General features: G+C 35.7%; 3 protein-coding genes across 3 annotated transcripts; 2 read left to right on the forward strand and 1 right to left on the reverse strand.

Annotated features, from left to right (window-relative positions):
* The first annotated feature begins 1,906 nt into the window (after positions 1–1,906).
* Positions 1,907–2,986, forward strand: LOC112179109 (metalloendoproteinase 5-MMP). Its single transcript, XM_024317433.2, has 2 exons — positions 1,907–2,432; positions 2,568–2,986. Exons 1-2 carry the CDS (start codon positions 2,023–2,025, stop codon positions 2,620–2,622), a joined length of 465 nt encoding a protein of 154 aa, XP_024173201.1. The 5' UTR covers positions 1,907–2,022; the 3' UTR covers positions 2,623–2,986.
* A 60-nt stretch (positions 2,987–3,046) lies between these two features.
* LOC112179110 (COX assembly mitochondrial protein 2 homolog) lies at positions 3,047–5,074 on the reverse strand. Its single transcript, XM_024317434.2, has 4 exons — positions 4,914–5,074; positions 4,713–4,793; positions 3,422–3,526; positions 3,047–3,342 (listed from the first exon to the last, which is right to left on the reverse strand). The coding sequence occupies exons 2-4, from the start codon at positions 4,755–4,757 to the stop codon at positions 3,244–3,246; spliced, it is 249 nt and encodes an 82-aa protein (XP_024173202.1). The 5' UTR covers positions 4,758–4,793; positions 4,914–5,074; the 3' UTR covers positions 3,047–3,243.
* Positions 5,075–7,583: 2,509 nt separating this feature from the next.
* On the forward strand, positions 7,584–9,270 carry LOC112175857 (alcohol acyl transferase 1 allele GSa). Its single transcript, XM_024313606.2, has 2 exons — positions 7,584–8,079; positions 8,368–9,270. Exons 1-2 carry the CDS (start codon positions 7,630–7,632, stop codon positions 9,268–9,270), a joined length of 1,353 nt encoding a protein of 450 aa, XP_024169374.1. The 5' UTR covers positions 7,584–7,629.
* The last annotated feature ends 11,157 nt before the right edge of the window (positions 9,271–20,427 follow it).

The following is a 20,427-nucleotide window of genomic DNA, read 5'->3' on the forward strand; positions in this document are numbered from 1 at the left end:
CCTTAATAATTATCAATTTGGCTGAAAATTTGCAGAAGTGATCTATACATTAAGACCTAAAAACTGAACCGTCCAGATGTAGATATGCAATCGAAAAGTGAGTCTATTAAGGAAATCCGCATATTTTAATATATGCGGGGCGCGCGCGCGCACACACAGACATATATACTAGGCCAATCACAGGCGGACGTCCGCACTGTCGCTAAAGTGCTGAAGTCGACGCTGCAGTAGCTTTCAAGCGGCGGCGGCGGCGGCGCGGGGCTTGCTGGACGAAGGCTGGAGGCATCCCAAACCACTTTTGGGCAGCGATCGAGGTCAGAGGAGATCGAGGTTGAAGGTTTCTGGGCAGCGACCTCACCTGCAACTGCAAGTTCTGGGTAGCGCTATAGCGTCGTCGTCGGCGACTCCACCCGACTGCAGACTAGATTCTCAGACCCCTGGCCTTCGTTCGGCAAGCGGCGCCGCGCCGTTGACTCTTGATAGAGGCCAGAGGAGCGACGTCCGCACTTTTTCTGGGTTGCAGACGGCTATATATATATATATATATATATATATATATACAGTCTGGCTACGTGCGGACGTCTGTACCGTACGGACGGTACGAATTTCCCATTTTTCCCCACTTTCCTATCACATTTTCACATCTTAACCGTTCAGTTTTTAGGTCCTAATGTATAGATCACCTCTGCAAAATTTCAGCCAATTTGGTGATCGTTAAGGCATCTAAAACTGCAAATTACAACAATGTACACGAACGGTTCCGGTTTAGGGCCCTTCTAGTGAGGGATCCATTTTTTTGGCAATTTTAAGGGATCGCTCATTAGACCCACTTTTTAATCATATATTCACATCTTAACCGTTTAGTTTTTAGGAATATATGAGTAGATCATCTCTACAAATTTTCAGCAAAATTGATTATCATTAAGACATTTACAGTTGCGATTTACAATTATGAATACGAACGGTTCAGGTTGGACAGATTCGGTTCGTCTATTGATGTAATCTAGTTCGATACCTTAACGATCATCAATTTGTTGAAAATTTGCAGAAATGATCTATACATTAGGACCTAAAAACTGAACGGTTGAGATGCCGAAATACTATTGAAAAGTGGGTCTAATGAGCGATCCCTTAAAATGGCTAAAAAAAGGGATCTATATATGCATTCACAGGTGGAGTTAACCATTAAATGAGGAAAAATTCGATTATGTTATAAACTAGAGAATAAGAGAGAGATAGAATATAGGAGGAGGTAGAAGTGTGTATTTTATTCTCATTAGACCCCTTTATATAGGAGTAGTGTTTACATCATAAGGACATAACTAATGAGTATTTACAGTAGACAACCATATATAGATAATATCTACAACAGATTAGTCTCATCACGACAGCTACAATAATCAGACTACTTTAAGTCTCTCTTCAAGAATTATTTCTGTAAAAATTAATTATATTGAAAACCATAGCATCAACTAATCTATTGGAGAAAACAGATATATATGATGGGAATGAAAATCAAATAATCAGTAAACAATTTGTACGTGTATAACGTCAAAAGAAACGACATTCATGCATGCAAGTGGCTATCCATCAGATGACTAGAATATCACAGCCTCTCTCATTCATATTATCTCAAACTGTGAACTCATCCATCTGGAAATTGGTTTTATATATAAAGGGCGGATTTGGTATTTGAATAATTTGTGCATCAATGATTTGGTCGATAATGAATGTTTCCACGTCGAAGCTAGTTTCGTCTTTACAATTCTCTGATTTAACAATTTAAACCTAAACTACTAACAGAAACCTAACTGATAATGAATGTTGCCAAATATTGAGCTCAGCATGTTCTGGCGAGAGAACGATTAAAATAAATTTTATATGATTTCTGCTTGTTAAGCTCAACAGATCTATATGCAACATCCAACTCTACAAAAAAACGTAATTGATCACACCATCTCTTTACATTTACACATCAATAATATGAGGCTTCTGCAACATCCATACTCTTAACTCGGAGCAATGGCACCAAAATCTGATCTTTCTCTTTTCACAGTCACTCTCCTCCTCCTCCTCGCCTTCTTTTCTTTCCTATCTAATGCAACGGCAAACTCATCTCCGTTTGAGTTCCTTGAGCAGCTTAAGGGTTGTCACAAAGGTGACAAGGTCAAGGGCGTCAATGACCTCAAGAAGTACCTTCAAATGTTCGGTTACTTAAACTATGAGAACCACAGACATTCTGATGACAATGATTTTGACGAGCTCTTGGAGGAAGCCATCAAGACTTACCAGCTCAATTTCCACCTCAAGTCCACCGGAACGTTGGACAACAAAACCATATCACAGATGATCATGCCTCGTTGTGGTATGTGTGCCCGATATCATCAACGGCACCTCATCCATGCGATCAGCCAAGATAAAGCGCCATCACCGTACGTATTTCATCTCACTAGAAAATTAGATTATCATCTTAATTTCATTTCGTGACAAATTTTATTATTTTATTGCTTAGCTTATAATGTCTTTGTCATGGACTCATTGATATTACGGTCTTATTATTTTGCTAGCTATCCTCCTACTTTGCGCACTTGGATGCCAGAAGCTACACCCCTACACTCCTAGTAGCAATTTCAAAAGCAGCTCCTGGGGTCACTGTCTTTCCGGTTGTCCCTACAACATGAGCAGTAGCTCTGAAACAGTCCACGGACAAGCAGTTTGCCAGAATTGCACCAATGATGCAAACCAGGAAATCTTTCAAAGAGTTGTAAAACTGAAGATTCAAAGAAGCTTGGAAAAAGTGGTAATGCCTACAAGGTAATGTCATCTGTTATTGTTTGAAATGGCTTCAGACAATCAGGAGTTTGAATCACCATCCATGTGGTATTCTACTCATTGTATCTTTTGGCTACCAGCTTGGCAAAACAACCGTTAAGTGCAAATTAAAATTAAAGATAAATAAGAATTTCCAACAGAACCAGTTATTGACTTATTGTTGAGCAAATATAACTCTCAAATTTCCAAATTCTTATGTTACTGTGTACCAATATTTCCTCCAACCAAAGAAATGAAAGCAGATACTATATAATCATCAGCATAGCATGGACTTGAATTCAATCACATATCCAATCTGTAGTACCAAAATAGTGCATTATAATTCACCTATTTCAAACTATTGTGAGTTCTAGAACAACTTTTTGCTTTCACTAAATGAATGCCTCGGAGTTTGCCATTAGGATTGCATGCCTATTCAGTGATCGCCTCAGCAGTTTCCTTCCTTGAAGCTTGTAGCCTGTCCCTCAATTTTTTACTCTGTTCAAAGTTGGCTTTCCTCTTCAACGCTTTCTGCGGGAAAATAGAAAAACCTTTATCCCAAAGTAATGATTAAGATTGTATTTACATTCTATAGAGAGAAACCACTCACTTCCTGCCGAAAACAGCGATCAAGCTTTATTTTGAGATCTGTACATTCACCAATGAATTTTGCAAAAGGATGATCTAAATGACATTTCTGAAACTCCTCAATGATCTGCACAAAGATATAAGCAAATAAATTTCACAAAAACTTATCTACTTGCTGCTAAACCCAAATAACTTGATATGGCAAAATTGACAATTCCGACAACAGAGATTTTGGAAAAACAGAATATGTAGAGAAAGTAAATGTGTCTGTATCAGGATAAAGCGAAGTGATGAATGTTCGGACTTATGCTCTGCAAATCCAAAAGGAATTGTTTGTCAAAACCATCTCTCCTACCTATAGAAGATCTAACTCCCAATTAGTTAGAACTAGCTACAAAAATCCAATTACACAACTCTTCTCTAGTTGGTCTAGTGTATGTACATAACTGCTTGCATATGAATGAACAATTTCATCTCTTTTAGGTTTATGCTTTCTTTTCTTTGATAGAAAAGTCAATTAGTGATTGATGAACGATTATAAAAAGAAGGAAGTGCTTAATGACCTAACCCAAAAGAATACCCCATCTCAAGGGAAAAAGTTGCTGCACACACCTAATGAATTCAATACTCGTTACATCTGCTTGTAAGCAAGTGACCAGCAAAGCATTATCTTCACTACTAGTTGCAGATATACTGTTTCTATTATGGGCAAAATCATTACAATGGTCAGGCACATATGAGATTGAAAAATGATCGAACCACTACAAATGTTCCTTGATCGCATCAATAAGGTGCCCAGATTCTCCTCCTCATCGATAGTATAAACAATAGCATAGGCGTTTAATTCCAGTACAAGAGAACAAGAAAAATCCAGCTTGGATGCAAATTGCTATTCCAGAGTTAATCATCATATACCTTGAACTCTGAGTACCCTTCTATGAGTCGAACTACGTTATTGACTAGCGGTTTGATTATGTTTCTTGTCACTTATTTATAGTATTGGTTATCCGTTCCAAAGATTTAAGGGGGTTCAGTGACCCTTTACAGATTTCCCCAGTTTAAACACAAAAACAACTGTTCAAAGTCCACAACTGGATTAATATAAATTTAACCCAAATATATTTTATGGAGCACTCTGGCATTTCCAACTACTCATACGTAGATTATCAAATTCAAAATCCAAACCCATTACTCATTAACAGCATAGAGTTGAAAAATTTCTAGTGATCATCCAATTTGTTCACAGAAATGCCAAAAAAAAAAAAAAAAAGATAAATAGCAGATGAAGAATGTAAAAAGGATTGAGAACTCACTTGTGCACACATGGGGTGCTTGTGTAACGTTAATGGAGGATGCATTTTAAGGACTTAAACTGAATCAAACTCTCCAGCACCCTTTGCATAAAAACCATAAAGAATAATACCCAATTAGGATCTTCACTACAAAGATGATCCCAGCAACAAGGTATTGAAAGGCAGTGATGAATTGGGTCGAAATGAGAAGCAGAGATGTACCGTTTGGTTATTGGGTTTGTGAGTAGCGGAGTCCTTGAGTTGTTCCCCTCAGGTTTTAACAGCGAATTGCAGAAGCTGAAGCCAGAGGAATTGAAAGACAATCGAAAATAGAGAGAGAGAGAGAGAGAGAGATAGAGAGAGGGGATAGAGACGAAATGAATTGAAGCCCAAAGGCTGGCGGTGTCAATGAGATGAATAGAACTTGGAATTGGAGAGGGCGCATTTTAGCCCTACATGGGCCAAGCCCAAACCTAGTTTTAATTGCCCCTCATGTGGACATGATTTTCCTCGAACCACAACAAATGTGGCCTGTCCAGAAAACTATAGACCACATAAACCTAAATATCTCCCCAGTAATATGAAAAACAAACTGCAAGTCCTCAGCTAATAGATTCATAACCCGATTCCAAGAGAATAAAATATTTTAGTACATGGTTTTTTTATTTCTAGATATTTATTTAGATTTAGAATTTGAAATAGAATTTTGTACCTAAAGTTAAGAATATAATCTAGTAATTAAGTTAGAATCTTATTGTATATTATAATCGTATAATATATTAATATATTAATATAATTAATTAATTAATTATTATATCTATTTGAAAGCGAATTGGGTCCAAAGCCATGTAACACGATCATAGGAAGGCCGACTCTCACTGTTAGTGAAAGTAATGCGGCCGGCAAAGTTAGAAGCTAGAAAACTATTAAATCAACTCAAGAACAAGGTATTAGTATGAAAGACAATCTTAAATCAGCAACTCTAACAGTCAAAATCTCTCAGCAACACACACAGAGACCCAAATCTCCATATTCTACGAATATCAAATTGTGATCAAGCAATCAAAGTAAAGACGGTCTGCTGGAGAAAGAGGGCAAAGGATATTAGGGTTAATGGTTGCGTGGTTTTCTATAATTTTTTTTTTTTAAAAATAATACTTACAAAAATCCATGTGATTTCTTTGTATTGTCATTGTAATCCGTAGGAAATACATTTACAAGTCTAACAAATATCCTAGTGTAGTTAACTAGGTTCGAGCACTTAGATGGATTTTTCACACGGATATTAGGGGTGTGCAAAACAAGGTACAAACCGGCCAAACCGGTCAAAACCGACCGGTAACTTTAAAAATTGAATGCCGGTTCAATACCGAATCATACCATTTATGAATTGGGTTAGTTTGAACCCAAACCGACTGGTATGTTTGAATATAATAAGAAAAGGTTTTAAATTTTTATTATATATATATATATATATTCATTTGTCCAGTTGTTCTAAGTAACTTTTAAATATCTAATTATAACTTCATTCTCAAATGATGTACTATCATATCTAATATATAATCGCTATGATTAATTTGATCCTCTCATATCACATATCTCAATCTCCCATTCAGGAAGTTCTCTTGGTACTAATTGTTCGGGGTTCAGGCTTTACGTCCCCCCCCCCCTTTGTATTCAGCAGTTTCATTAATGAAGGCTTGAGGGCAGCCGAACTAGCCCTTATTTTCAAAAAAAAAAAAAGAAGTTTAATACTACCATATTAAGCAAGTATTTATAGCTAAGCCATCAAATAAGTCAATCACTTTGAATCTATTCTAGATTTTGGTTTTTGAATATTGGTTTTGGATTTGATTATTGTATTATAAAGTTAGATTATGTTTATTTAATATAATTTTTATTATTTAGATTGAATTTTACTAGATTTTTTTTTTCAAAAATAGTATGTCAATATAATATATGTTAAAACCGTCTAACCCACCAAACCAAACCATCTTTAATTGGATTGGATTGGATCGGGTTAATTTTTTTTTTTTTTTAATGACCGGCTGTCCAAAATGCTTAAACTACTCACTTTAGTATAGAAACAGTTTAGAGTCAAAACTGATCCAACCTAATCCGTTTGCAGCCCTAACGGATATCCTATGTATTTTCAGTTCACACATAAATATGTATGAAACAGTATTAGTAACGGAATATTGTCTTTCTATAATTTATTTAACACCCAAAAATAACAATTTCTAAATGAACTAATTAATATTATTATGTTTACCGAAATCTGTGTGAATTGTGATTCTCACGGATAACCGTGTGAGTAAATTATAAAATGTTTTAGCTTTCACGTTGAAGTTAAAATAGATCCTAAATTTTGAAGTCTGACCTAGCGCTCTGCTAGGGCTTGAGTTATTCCTCGCGGCTAATGGTTTCTCAAAACAGAACTCGGCTAACAAAGTTAAAATTTGTTGAGAAGTCTGTCAAATATCAAAATTTCAATGAGGTACAGGAACGGAAACAGGTAATTTGGGGACATAGGATTCCATGTCGTTTCATTAAGTGTTTTACGCAGATATCCGTGTTTTTTAAAATAATCTGTGTGAGTTACTTATTTTGCTAATAGTGTTGACTGCTTTAAAGCTACTCGGTATACTAGAACATGCAGTGTTTTCACACTACTAATGTCAAAAACCTTGCTTTCACAAGTCACCTCAAGCTGGCCTAGCTTTACCTACCTTTAATTTGTACAATTTAATATACCTAGCCAATAGTTTTAAAAGTCCAAACAAATTTCTATGTAGGAAGGCCCCAGAACCACCCCACTGTGTGTGTGTATATATATCTCTCTCAACAAAATCTTACTTGTATTGTCATCAAAAACAAAAAAGCTTACTTGTACCAAACAAGAGATAGAGAGAGAGTCGCCGAGTGTGTGATAGTCAAGATGCCCTCATTATGCTCTCTCGCATTCCAGGTGAATCGCTGCGAGCCGCGACTGATAACACCTGCAAAACCAACACCACATGAAACAAAGCTGCTGTCGGATATTGACGACAAGCAAACCCTCAGGTTCCATGTTCCATTCATCATTGCTTACGAGAACAATCCTTCATTATTGTTGAAACAAAATGACCCTGTTAAGGTGATTAGTGACGCGCTGAGTAGAGCACTGGTGTATTACTACCCTTTCGCTGGTAGGCTCAGGGAAGTGCATAAGAAAAAGCTTACGGTGGACTGCACTGGAGAAGGCATCTTGTTCGTCGAGGCTAATGCCAACGCCACGCTCGACGAACTCAAGGATGCAATTCTACCGCCTTGTCCATTCCTAGAGGAGTTCCTGTTTAATGTGCCAGGCTCTGATGGTATTGTTGGTTCTCCTTTGATCTTGATACAGGTGAAGTGATCAACTTAATTATACGTACTCCATCTACTATAATTTCTCTCAACTCATGCAATCCCACTTGGATACAGTAACCAGAAGGACATAATTCAACTTTTAAAGATTATAAATTCATAATCATACCTCCCCCATTTTTTGCTTACACATAATTAATCCTTGTATTTATAATCTCTTGACAAACATAGTAATAGTTGAACCTTAATTAGTCTAAAGTCTCAACCCTATATACGCCAAAAACATTAGTCTAATGGGAGATTTCATATTTGCAATATATTGATGTAGGTAACCCGTCTGACTTGCGGAGGTTTCATATTTGCATTGCGGTTAAACCACACAATGTGTGACGCATTTGGTTTGGTTCAATTCTTGAACGCAGTAGGCGAGATTGCCCTAGGCGTAGAAGCACCTTCTACTCCACCAGTGTGGGAACGAGAGCTCTTGAACGCCCGAGATCCCCCACGAATTTCATGTACACATCATGAATTTGATGATACCACTGGCCCCTCGTATCTGAACTCTGCAGCGACGGTCCAACAATCTTTCTGTTTTGGTCCCGAGGAGATAAAGGCCCTTAAGAAGCATCTTCCACCACACCTTTCGACCTGTTCATCCACATTTGATTTAATAACAGCTTGCGTGTGGAAATGTCGAACAATTTCACTTCAAATGGATCCCAAACAAATTGTCCGTCTGTCATGCATAATTAATGCACGTGGTAAACACAACAATGTATGTCTTCCTCGGGGATACTATGGCAACGCATTTGCATATCCGGCTGCTGTTTCAACTGCAGAACGTTTATGTAACAGTCCGTTGGGATATGCAGTGGAGTTGGTGAAAAAATCGAAAGCTAAAATGAGTGAAGAGTACTTGAGATCTGTGGCAGATTTTACGGAGATAAGAGGACGACCTCCACTTGCAATGAAAGGCATTAGTGACTTTACAGTTTCGGATAACACACGAACAGGTGCAGGAGAAATTGATTTCGGGTGGGGAAAGCCAATATATGCTGGAGTTGCCAAGTCCACTGATCTGATTAGCTTCTATGTCAGGAACATAAACAAAGATGAGCAATATGAAATTCTGGTACCAATATGCTTGCCATTGTTGTCTATGGAGAGGTTTCAGCAAGAGCTCAAGAAGATGATTAGTTTCTGCAAAGTGGAGATACCATCACGTATATAATATAATCAATTTACCTCATTAAGTACGATGGTTTAGGGTTATATTGAATATGCTCATGTCATCTGGTTAAAGAAATTTATAGACTTGTACTGGCGTTGGTTTCAGCTTAATCATCTCTAAAATATTATAAATGGTGTGTGTGTTATTTTTTGGTTCTTAATTTGATTAGTTTGCTCTTAATGTGTTAACTTTAGAAATTGATTTTACAACACACCATCTATATATTGAGAAAATTTATATACACCTATATATAAATGGATCGTTGTATTAAAAGAGAAGGATAGGCATTCGTTTCGACGGTCTCGAAGAGACCAGGTGAAATGATGCAATGTCTCAAATGGGATCCTCAGTTTGTGAAGGTAGTGTGGGCACTCTTAACTTAGTGTGCTGTACTTGTTCTACTTAGGGATTAGGTCCAAGACACATATCTTGATAATGGCAAGAAATTTTTGAGGTGTTCTTTTTCCTTAATATATTGGTTGTAGATTATTGGTCTAAAGTCAGAAAGAATACTAATATTTAGAAGGCTTTTACGAGTACTCGATCTAACAAGAGGAATGAAAAATAACTTAACAACAACTCTGAATCCTCAGCACTACTAAATCTTGATCAGAAAGAATACTAAAAATCTTAAGACCCACCCAACTGCCGCAATCTATTTTTAAAGTAGCTTGTGCATGGCTATTGCTATTGCTCTGTAAGATGGGGAAAAGCTAAGAATTGAAACATCTGACATATTTTTGATATATTTCTGATATATATATATATATATATATATTTTTTTTTTTTTTTTTTAGGGATCGATATATCTTAAGGAGTTAATATCTTATTTTCTACCGTTTCACAGAAATTTCTCCAACATTGTCAAATATCCCCGATATATTAGATATTTAGGATATATCTCCGATAAAATGAAGATATCTGCAAAATTTGATGGAAAAAAAAAAACAAAAAAGAGAAAAACACTACTAGGATAAAGTTCATAGACAATCAGTTCACAATTGATGTTAAAAAAAAAAATTCAATGTCTTAGTGGGCGATGTTAAAGATCGCCAAAACTAAGACATCGGTTCACAACTGATGTCTATTTTGCAACGAGACATCGGTTTAAGGTTCAGAACCGATGTAAAAACGTTAATGTGATCACCATTTTGGTGTGTTTAGCTATTGTCAAACCTTCATATTTTGGCATAAGATGCTTAATGAAATATAGGTCAAACAACACAATTATCCATTTTAACATCGTTTCTGATTTAGAAACGATGTCTGATAATACATCGGTTCTCATAAATTTTTGCTTGTGTTTCATAAGCTTTTCGTGTCTTTGGTACATAATATTTCACTAGACGTTCAATCTACATTCTGTAGTATAGTTTGAACTGATGTCCATATTTATGCTAGACATCGGTTTTGTTTATATATCGATGTCCATAGTTACACTATGCCAATAATGCCTTCAGACGACACATTTCAGACTACAGAAGTTTTGTTTTCTGTTGTCTGAAGTTTTTAAACTTCTTCAGAGAACATATAAATTAATTCTGTTGTCTAAATAGCATGAGAATCCATACTATTTTGGTTTTTTCATCTTTTTTGTAAGTTAGAAAATTAAGACAACAAATAACTGTTGTCTTAAAAGACTAAAGATTTCTCATTAAAATGTTGAAAATTGGGACGACAATTATATGCTGTCTGAAGAGCTGTAAATGCATTTCACTCAGATTTCAGGGACTGTATACTGCTTAAAACCAGAAGCCGTAAATGACTAGCAAAAATTTAAGAATCCCCGCTCAGTCGTTTTAGCTAAATTCTAATTTCCCACCAAATTAACCTTTTACTTGGAAGACATTCTTTTTCGAAAAGATGCCAAACCCAGATCTCTCAGTCTCCTTCATCTCTCATCCCGTTTCCTCTTCTTCTCTTCATCCTTGCTCGATGCCATCCCATCGATGTAAAAGATGAAGCCAATAATCCGGTCATTAGGTGAGTAAATATGTCTCTCCCAAATTCAATTGAGGGTTTTTTCTGATTTTATTTTATTTTATTTTAAATTCCTTTCAGATATGAGGAAGAACCGCTAGTGCGAAGAAGAAGAGAGCCATACCTACATAAACCCCTTCTTTCCGTCCTCTCTCTCTCTCTCTCTCTCTCTCTCGGTGTTTGTATTTACCTGATCTACTTTTTCAATCAAAAGCTTCAACTTGGTGGTTTTGAGGGATTTTGGGGTTTATCTCATCACCGATTCCTTCTGTGTTTCAGTTTTTGGTTTAATTTTGTGGTATTTGTTTGGGTTTTAGGGGTAGAAGTAGTTTTTGTTGGTTTTATTTTATTTTCTTTTATATTTAAAGATTCAAAACTTTTATTATTAATATGATTTTAAATAATATCAAAAGTTATCTGTTTTGGTTTTCCAAGAGTCATGTTCTTTTCAATAGGCATGAAGAGTTTATATAAGTTTGAACTCTTCAGACAAGAAAAGTACGCACAACAACTCTTTCTTTCCCCTATTCTTCATCTTCTTCTATTATCAAAACTTCCTTCTGTACCAATTCATATTCTCTACTCTTGGGTAATCGATAAAAGCTTGGCATCCCGTCTACCGTGAACGTGCGAAGCGGATTAGACAACCTGTGAGGTATAAGGGTTGTATCTTGGAGTTTGTAGACGACCGCCAACACCTGCACGAGAGGAGGCGTCTACGGCTTTAGGACAGCGACTGCCGTGCCTCTTTTGTTCTCACAGGCCAGATTTCTCGAACCATTTTCCTTCCTCTTATTTATGATTGTGATTATATGATTGAGTTCTCTGTTTGATTGATTTGATTTAGTAGACTTAGTACTGCAATTATAACAATCTAAAGCCGTAGATTTGTTATAACAATCTGTCTCTTAGATTTCATTCTCAATCAATATAGGATTCAGAACTTGATTAATAGAAATCAAAGAAAACGGGTGTCTGACTGCTGAATTGTGATTAAGAGAATAAGGCATCAGATTTAATTGTGCTATATCTATATTCTGTTGGTATAAAAAAAAAAAAAAAAAAAAAGTTGTCTGTTACTTTCATTGCCGAATTGGTTTAAGAGAAAAGGTAGCAGATTTTGATTGTATATATATAATCATCTGGTATTGAAAAGAACGAAAAAAAAAAAAATTTATTAGGAAAAGCATCTGGAAGTCGTAGTCAAATCCACTTGATCTTATATAATTGATGCATTGTGTGTGTATATTGATTGGCCTTGAAACTGATTTGACCATAATTGTTTATACATACGTTCTACTCTGCAAAAGGTTTATATACTTGAAACATTGCATCTGTTGTGTGTTTTGACGTTATTTTTTGTTCTCACAGTGTGCTTGCTATATATCTAATCTCTCTCCTATTCTTAGTATATTAAAATGACAAACTTAGATCAAGAGGCTCTTAGTGTTAAACCTGAAAAATTTAGTGGTCAACATTTCCGTAGATGGCAGAAACAGTTAAAATATTGGCTAACAGTTCTTGGGTATATTTCTGCCATTGAGGGGCATGATCAAAACAAAGCATCCTCTTCTTGGTTAACTCTGGAAGATATAGAATATCATTGTCATAATAGAATTTTAAGTGCTTTGTCTGACCACCTTTATGATGTGTATCACTCTACAACATCCACAGCCAAAGAACTTTGGGATGCATTAGAAGCCGAATATGGGATTGTAGATGCTGGAGTTGATAGGTTTACGGTCTCTAACTTTAATAGTTATAAGATGGTTGAAAACAAATCTGTAGATAGCCAAATCCATGAGTATCAAGAGCTTTTAAGGGGAATAGAAAAGAAAGGAACCAAGTTTAGTGAAGACTTCAAAGTGTCTTGCCTTATAGATAAATTGCCTCCTTCTTGGGATGAACATGCCAAGAGCCTTAGGCATAAACAAGGAGAGTTTACCCTTCGTCAAGCTATGAATAACCTTAGAGTTGAAGAAAAACAAAGGGTAGACCAAAAGGAAAAACCTGAGAAAACACCCATTGTGAACTTAGTTGTGGGAAACAAAAACCATAACAAGACTAAATTCCACAACAGAAATCGAAGAAGCAATTTTCAGCCTAGGGGGATAAACTTTAAGAACAATAGAGCCAACCATAACAAACAGTTCCAGAAATCTAGGGATCAAGGGAGAGAAAAGATATCTTGCTTTGTTTGTGGGAGGACCAACCATGTAGCAAGGAATTGCTTCTACAAAAGGACTGAGGAGAACAAGTCTCAAGCAAATAGGAATGGTCCAAAAGCTCAAGTGAATATGCTAATGGAGCAAGAGTCCTCTCAACCATTATTCAAGTATAATCCTTCTGTCAATTTTACTTATGAAAGTAAAACTTGGTGGTTTGATTCTGGAACTAACATACATGTTTGTCTTGACCGTGATTCTTTTAAAACTTACCAGAAATCAAGTGGAGGACGTGTAACTGGTTTCAACATTAACTCGGTCGCACAAGTTTATGGAATTGGAGATGTAGACTTGAAGATGACATCTGGAAAAGTCTTAAGCTTAAAGAATGTGCGACATATACCTACAGCTTATAAAAATTTAGTTAGTGGTTCTGCCTTAGTGGAACAAGGTTATAGAGTTGTATTAGAATCGAATAAGGTTGTAATAACCAAAAGTAATGTGTTTATTGGTAAAGGTTTTGTTTGTGAAGGATTATTTAAGTTAAATTTATCTCAAGATATTGGTACTTCTCAAGTTCTGAATGTTGAAACTAATAATGTTTGGCATGGAAGATTGGGACACATAAACTTAATTAAAATTAAGAAGATGATGGATCTGAACCTAGTTCCCAAATCAACCTTAAATCTGGAACACAAATGTGAAATTTGTGTGCAAGCTAAGCAACCCAAGAAACCTTTTAAGTCTGTTGTAAGAACAACACAAGTCCTAGAGCTTATACATAGTGACGTTTGTGATTCAAATAGGCCATCTACTAGAGCTGGAAATAAATATTTTGTGACCTTTATTGATGATTGCTCTAAGTATTGTTATGTCTATTTGATAAAACAAAGGATGAAGTATTTAGTAAATTCAAAATTTATAAGACTGAAGTAGAGAATCAATTAGAAAAGAAGATTAAACGTTTAAGGTTTGATAGAGGTGGTGAATATACTTCGAATGATCTAAGTGACTTTTGTGAAGAGCACGGAATAATACATGAGGTAACACCACCCTATTCTCCACAATCTAACGGAGTTGCCGAAAGGAAAAACAGAACATTATTAGATATGGTGAATGCAATGCTTTTGAGTTCTGGTCTACCTGAAAACTTGTGGGGGGAAGCATTACTAACAGCTTGTTTTATATTAAATAGAGTCATTGTTAAAAACAACACTGAAACCCCTTATGAAGTTTGGAAGAAGAGAACTCCAAATCTTCAAATCTTGAAAGTGTGGGGGTGTTTAGCCAATGTTACAATTCCTGATCCTAAAAGAAAGAAAATTGGACCCAAAACTGTAGATACCGTATTCTTAGGCTATGCTCACCATAGTAGTGCTAACAGATTTTTAGTGATAAATTCTGAGGTTAGTGAAATTTCCAATAACACTATAATTGAATGTAGGGATGCAACTTACTTTGAAGATATTTTCCCTTTCAAGTCTAGAATCCCAAATAAAACTGTAGATAGAGTCATTACTAATATTGATAAAGCTTCTGCTAGTACAAGTAATCCCATAAGTGAAGAATCAGAACCCGTAGAAGAACTTAGAAGAACTAAAAGAATGAGGAAAGAAAAGAATTTTGGAGATGATTTTGTAGTATTTCACATTGAAGGTGATCCAACTACATACAAAGAAGCTATGGCTTCTGCAGATGCTCCATTCTGGAAAGAAGCAATACATAGTGAGGTTGAGTCTATTTTACAAAATCACACTTGGGAATTAACCAACTTACCTCCTGGAACTAGACCAATTGGTTGCAAATGGGTTTTTAGGAAAAAGCTGAAACCTGATGGTAGCATAGACAAATATAAGGCTAGACTAGTAGCCAAAGGTTTCACACAAAAGAAAGGTATAGATTATTTTGATACATACTCACCTGTGTCCAGTATCACTACCATTAGAATTCTCATAGCTTTAGCATCCATACATAATTTAGTAATTCACCAAATGGATGTAAAAACTGCATTCTTGAACGGAGATTTAGATGAGGAGATATATATGGAGCAACCTGAGGGATTTATTGTTAAAGGTCAAGAACATAAAGTCTGCAAATTAATTAAGTCCCTTTATGGTCTTAAACAAGCTCCAAAACAATGGCATGAAAAGTTTGACAAGGTCATTTTAGATTATGATTTTAAAATCAATGAACATGATAAATGTGTCTACTATAAAGAATGTGATGGAGAGTGTGTAATATTATATATGTTTATATGTTGATGACATTCTATTGTTTGGAACAAGTCTAGAAATTGTGGAAAATGTGAAAATCTACTTATCAAAGAAATTTGATATGAAAGATTTAGGTGAAGCTAACATAATCCTAGGAATGAAATTAGAGAAAACTTCTCTAGGCTTTACTTTAAATCAGGCTAGTGCAATTGAAAAGATGCTAAAGAAATTTAATTATTATACTTGCAAGTCTGTTTCAACACCTTATGATCCTAACTTAGTTTTAAAGAAAAATATGGGAGAACCTGTGTCTCAACTGAAGTACTCACAAATGATTGGATCTTTGATGTACATAGCAAATAAGACTAGACCTGATATATCTTTTGCGGTTGGTAGATTAAGTAGATATACTCATAACCCAAGTAAGGATCATTGGATTGCTTTAGAAAGAGTCTTTAAGTATCTGAGAGGTACTTTAAATTTTTCTATTTGCTATAAAAGATTTCCTTGTGTAGTAGAAGGGTATACTGATGCCAATTGGATTTCTGATAGCTCGGATGTAAAATCCACTTCAGGATATGTTTTTCTATTAGGAGGAGCTGCCATATCTTGGGGATCCAAGAAACAAACTATAATTACTAGAAGTACTATGCAATCTGAACTTGTAGCACTTGATATTGCATGTACTGAGGCTGAATGGTTAAAAGATTTCCTACTTGAGATACCCTTGATTAGAAAGCCTATTCCAGCTATTTCTATCCATTGTGACAACAAGGCTGTGATAGAATTAGTAAAGCAAACACATTCTAATAAAAAAATGAATAGACATATATATGTTAGGTACAAATCTGTGAGAAGCCTATTGAACAAAGAAGTTGTATATTTAGACTTTGTAAAATCAGAAAAGAACATTGCTGATCAGTTGACTAAAGGACTAAAGGTCTATCTAGGAGTATAGTCCTAGATTTGTCGAGGGGGATGGGTTTAAGCCCATAAGGAAGTCACCTAGGGAAGCAACCCAACCTCTGTGATTGGAGATCCCATGAAGGAGGTTCAATGGGTAGAAACAATCCATATTGCGTGACTTAAAATTCCAGTACAAACAAAAAGATAAACGGAGAGGAAAAAAAAAAAAAAAAACTCTCCTACTCATCCCTATGACATTAGTACTGTTGACATGTGAAATTAAGGAAAGGTTATACCTTGAATGAGATTCGAGGCGGGCATACTCCCGCGGGGTACAAGTCACATGTACTCTTGGAGAACTCACCTAAGTGAGAGCAGTTGTGAGGCCGCAACGATGAGAGATGGGCTGCTCTCTATTAACTCTCATGATAATCAAGATAAAGCGCATGGCCATAAATAGCGCTAACCCGCGCCAAGTGTATGTATCGATATCATGTGTGTGACAATGTATAGTTTGACTAAAAGGGGTCTAGTTCAAGACATTTATAGTTCACTATGATTCCTTCAAATGAAAGTTGTTTACACTAAGTGTAGGTTCAAGTCCGGAAGACACCTACATCTATTCCATGGTATAAAAGTTGCCCAAGAAATTCCTTCTTTTAATCTGCCCATATCTCTGAGTTTTGAAGTTTTGAATCTTGTGGGGGATTGTTGGTTTTATTTTATTTTCTTTTATATTTTAAAGATTCAAAACTTTTATTATTAATATGATTTTAAATAATATCAAAAGTTATCTGTTTTGGTTTTCCAAGAGTCATGTTCTTTTCAACAGGCATGAAGAGTTTATATAAGTTTGAACTCTTCAGACAAGAAAAGTACGCACAACAACTCTTTCTTTCCCCTATTCTTCATCTTCTTCTATTATCAAAACTTCCTTCTGTACCAATTCATATTCTCTACTCTTGGGTAATCGATAAAAGCTTGGCATCCCATCTACCGTGAACGTGCGAAGCGGATTAGACAACCTGTGAGGTATAAGGGTTGTATCTTGGAGTTTGTAGACGACCGCCAACACCTGCATGAGGGGAGGCGTCTACGGCTTTAGGACAGCGACTGCCGTGCCTCTTTTGTTCTCACAGGCCAGATTTCTCGAACCATTTTCCTTCCTCTTATTTATGATTGTGATTATATGATTGAGTTCTCTGTTTGATTGATTTGATTTAGTAGACTTAGTACTACAATTGTAACCGTTTTTGCAGTAGAGAAAGCTGCGGTGGAGATATGATTACTGTAAGATCAAGCGTCTCTTTTCCGAGCACGCCCTTCTCTCCTCGTCCACCAGATCACTCACTCGGTAGGGTTCTCGATTCCATTTGCTTATTTGATCAACTTTAAAGGAAGGCTCTTTGATTCTGTCACTGATTTTTGTGTTCTGGGTTAGTGGATATTTGTTTGAATTGAGCTTCGGATGATGAGAATTTTGGGTTTTGGGGTGTTGGGTGTTGGCGGGTGTGTGTTAGAGTGGCTTGAGTTTTGTAATTAGTGAAATGTGTGTTCAGTTCATGATATAGTAATTGGTTTTGGTGATTTTGCGATGTGATTTCTATTCTTGCTTGATGGTGTAGAAGTTCCAGTGTGCAGAATTTGACTGTGGGAGGTGATACATTTGTATTAAGGTATGTAGTTGTCGACTTTTCACTTCTGAAATTGAGTTCTTGTTACTTTGTTACCATGATAATTGTTCACACTGCATATATTTCATTATTTGAGGAATAGTGGCTTATCCTTTTCCAACCAGAGGAGGGTTATTTTGATTATCATTGTCTCTACTACCATATAAGGAGTGTTGGGTTCGCACGTTAGCATCATTGATTAAAACTTCAAATCTTGGAATCAACAATGGCATCATATATCCTTCCTGATTCGTATAAACATACACTACTTTTCTGTGTTTCTTGTACACCCAAGTAATGCTTATTCAAGCTAGGTCTAGTTGGATTATAGCTTACTTCCATAGTACTTTTATCCTCTATGTTTGTGTGTGCTGGCATTTTACTGACAATGAAATGGATCAGGCCTACATCTTTGTCCATGCTCACTGGAGTGCGGTATAAATTTTCATACCTCAAGGTTAGTGTTTAAGGTATGAAGTAGATGTCAAAGAATTTATTTAAGGTATGAAGTAGATGTCATTTTTGTATGCCAAGAAATGTTTAAAAAGATCTTGCTGGCATGGCCAGTTTGTATATATTGGGCACTTTCTTATCGATATATAGCTGGATTAAAACAATGAAGAGAGATTGGGAATGTAAAGTTTACTTTTGTTGGGAAAAATAAAATGCAATTGTATATTTTTTTGTATTTGTTAATTAATAGCATTGTAAAAAGAGTGTAGAAAGAGTTAATATTCTAATGCTGGCTACACATGCATTGTCGCCTGATTGCAATTCTAATGTATTAGATGTGTAGAAAGAGTTAATATTCTATTGCTGGCTACACATTGTCGCCTGATTGCATTCATGAAATTTTTGTTTTGCTTTGATATGCTATAGGTCTCATTGTTAACTAAAGGTCTCATTGTGAAATTATAATCAGTTTCCTTCCATCAGTTTAAGGATTATGATACCAAGAACTCTGGTATTTTGAAAGAAATCTGCAGTAACTGACCTGCAGTACAGCCTTCTTTGGTATTTCTTTTTCCTGACTTATTGACCTTCAAATGACCTGAATTTTTGATATGTTTTACTTCTATTAGTTAGCAAAGGATCTGGAAAGTTTCATCGCATTTTGACATAAACTGAATGTTCTGTGAATTTTCCAAGTCTGGTCTGTAATTGAGAAAGTTCCAGAATTTTAAATGTTGCTCTGATTTTCTATTGAGATTTGAGTGGTGATTAAAGTATGTTGATAGAAGCTGCTTGTTTCTAGTTGACAGGTTAGATGAAAGCTCAATGCTAGCTATCAGTTGAGTGGCGAGCCCAGATTTCTCTGTTGTAGTTAGGTGGGATCTGATATCATCACTTGTGCTCATGTAATATTTTGTTTATATTGTTCTTACAGAACTATATATGCTTCCATACACTTGTTAATATATTTGTACTCTATAGTTAGTGATATAGGAAAACAATTTCAGTAGCTTTCAAGATGTTATGCTGATCACAACAATGGCTGTACTTGAAATTAGCTATTGTAAAAGCTAGCTGCTAGCTAGTTTAGTATCCTGAAACTGATGAGATTGTAGTTTGGTGGGTTACTTGATGCAATGGGAAATTTGCTAATTTTAGGTCCTATAATATGCTTTTGATGTCTGTTCGTACAAATTCAACACATACAGGTTTATGATATGTTGTACCACATATATAGTAACAACAAAAAGAACAACTGTATGTCGTTCCTATATACTTGTAACAACATAAAAGTGAAGTTCAATTCATTATCAAACAACAGAAGTTCTTCTAACAGACAACAGAAAAGCGAAGTTCATTTAACTATCACACAACAGAATTCGATTCCGTAGTAACGTTGTTCTGAGCTTATATCAACAATTAAATATCATTGAAAATGTATTCAAACAACAGATTGTTAAACATGCCTTTATTTTGGTAACCTCAGACAACATATAAATGTGTTCTTATTTAATTTCAGACAACAGCAGTTTTATTAAAACTGTAGTGTGTAATTGATTTAAACAACATTAATGTGTCGTTGTATGTGATTAGTAACCACAGAAAGCCCCAAATCCTTCAAAGTTGGGTTGTTCAGACGACAGAGCCTTGCGAAACTTCTGTTGTCTGAGTGAGAAGAGACGACAGAGGATATCTGTAGTCTGATGCCGTAAGAGACGGCAGTTGGATAGACAACAGATAATTTACATATCAGACGACAAATATCAT

The sequence above is a fragment of the Rosa chinensis genome, chromosome 7 (assembly GCF_002994745.2).
Source record: "Rosa chinensis cultivar Old Blush chromosome 7, RchiOBHm-V2, whole genome shotgun sequence".
Taxonomy (NCBI): Eukaryota; Viridiplantae; Streptophyta; class Magnoliopsida; order Rosales; family Rosaceae; genus Rosa; species Rosa chinensis.

Excerpts from the sequence above, each read along its gene's own strand:
- LOC112179109 (XM_024317433.2), top strand. The coding sequence starts at position 2,023 with ATGGCACCAAAATCTGATCTTTCTCTTTTCACAGTCACTCTCCTCCTC. Across the intron at positions 2,433-2,567 it reads CAAGATAAAGCGCCATCACC|CTATCCTCCTACTTTGCGCA; the intron begins GTACGTATTTCA and ends TTATTTTGCTAG.
- LOC112179110 (XM_024317434.2), bottom strand. The coding sequence starts at position 4,757 with ATGCATCCTCCATTAACGTTACACAAGCACCCCATGTGTGCACAA. Across the intron at positions 3,527-4,712 it reads AGCACCCCATGTGTGCACAA|ATCATTGAGGAGTTTCAGAA; the intron begins GTGAGTTCTCAA and ends ATCTTTGTGCAG. Across the intron at positions 3,343-3,421 it reads ATCGCTGTTTTCGGCAGGAA|AAAGCGTTGAAGAGGAAAGC; the intron begins GTGAGTGGTTTC and ends ATTTTCCCGCAG.
- LOC112175857 (XM_024313606.2), top strand. The coding sequence starts at position 7,630 with ATGCCCTCATTATGCTCTCTCGCATTCCAGGTGAATCGCTGCGAGCCG. Across the intron at positions 8,080-8,367 it reads CTCCTTTGATCTTGATACAG|GTAACCCGTCTGACTTGCGG; the intron begins GTGAAGTGATCA and ends ATATTGATGTAG.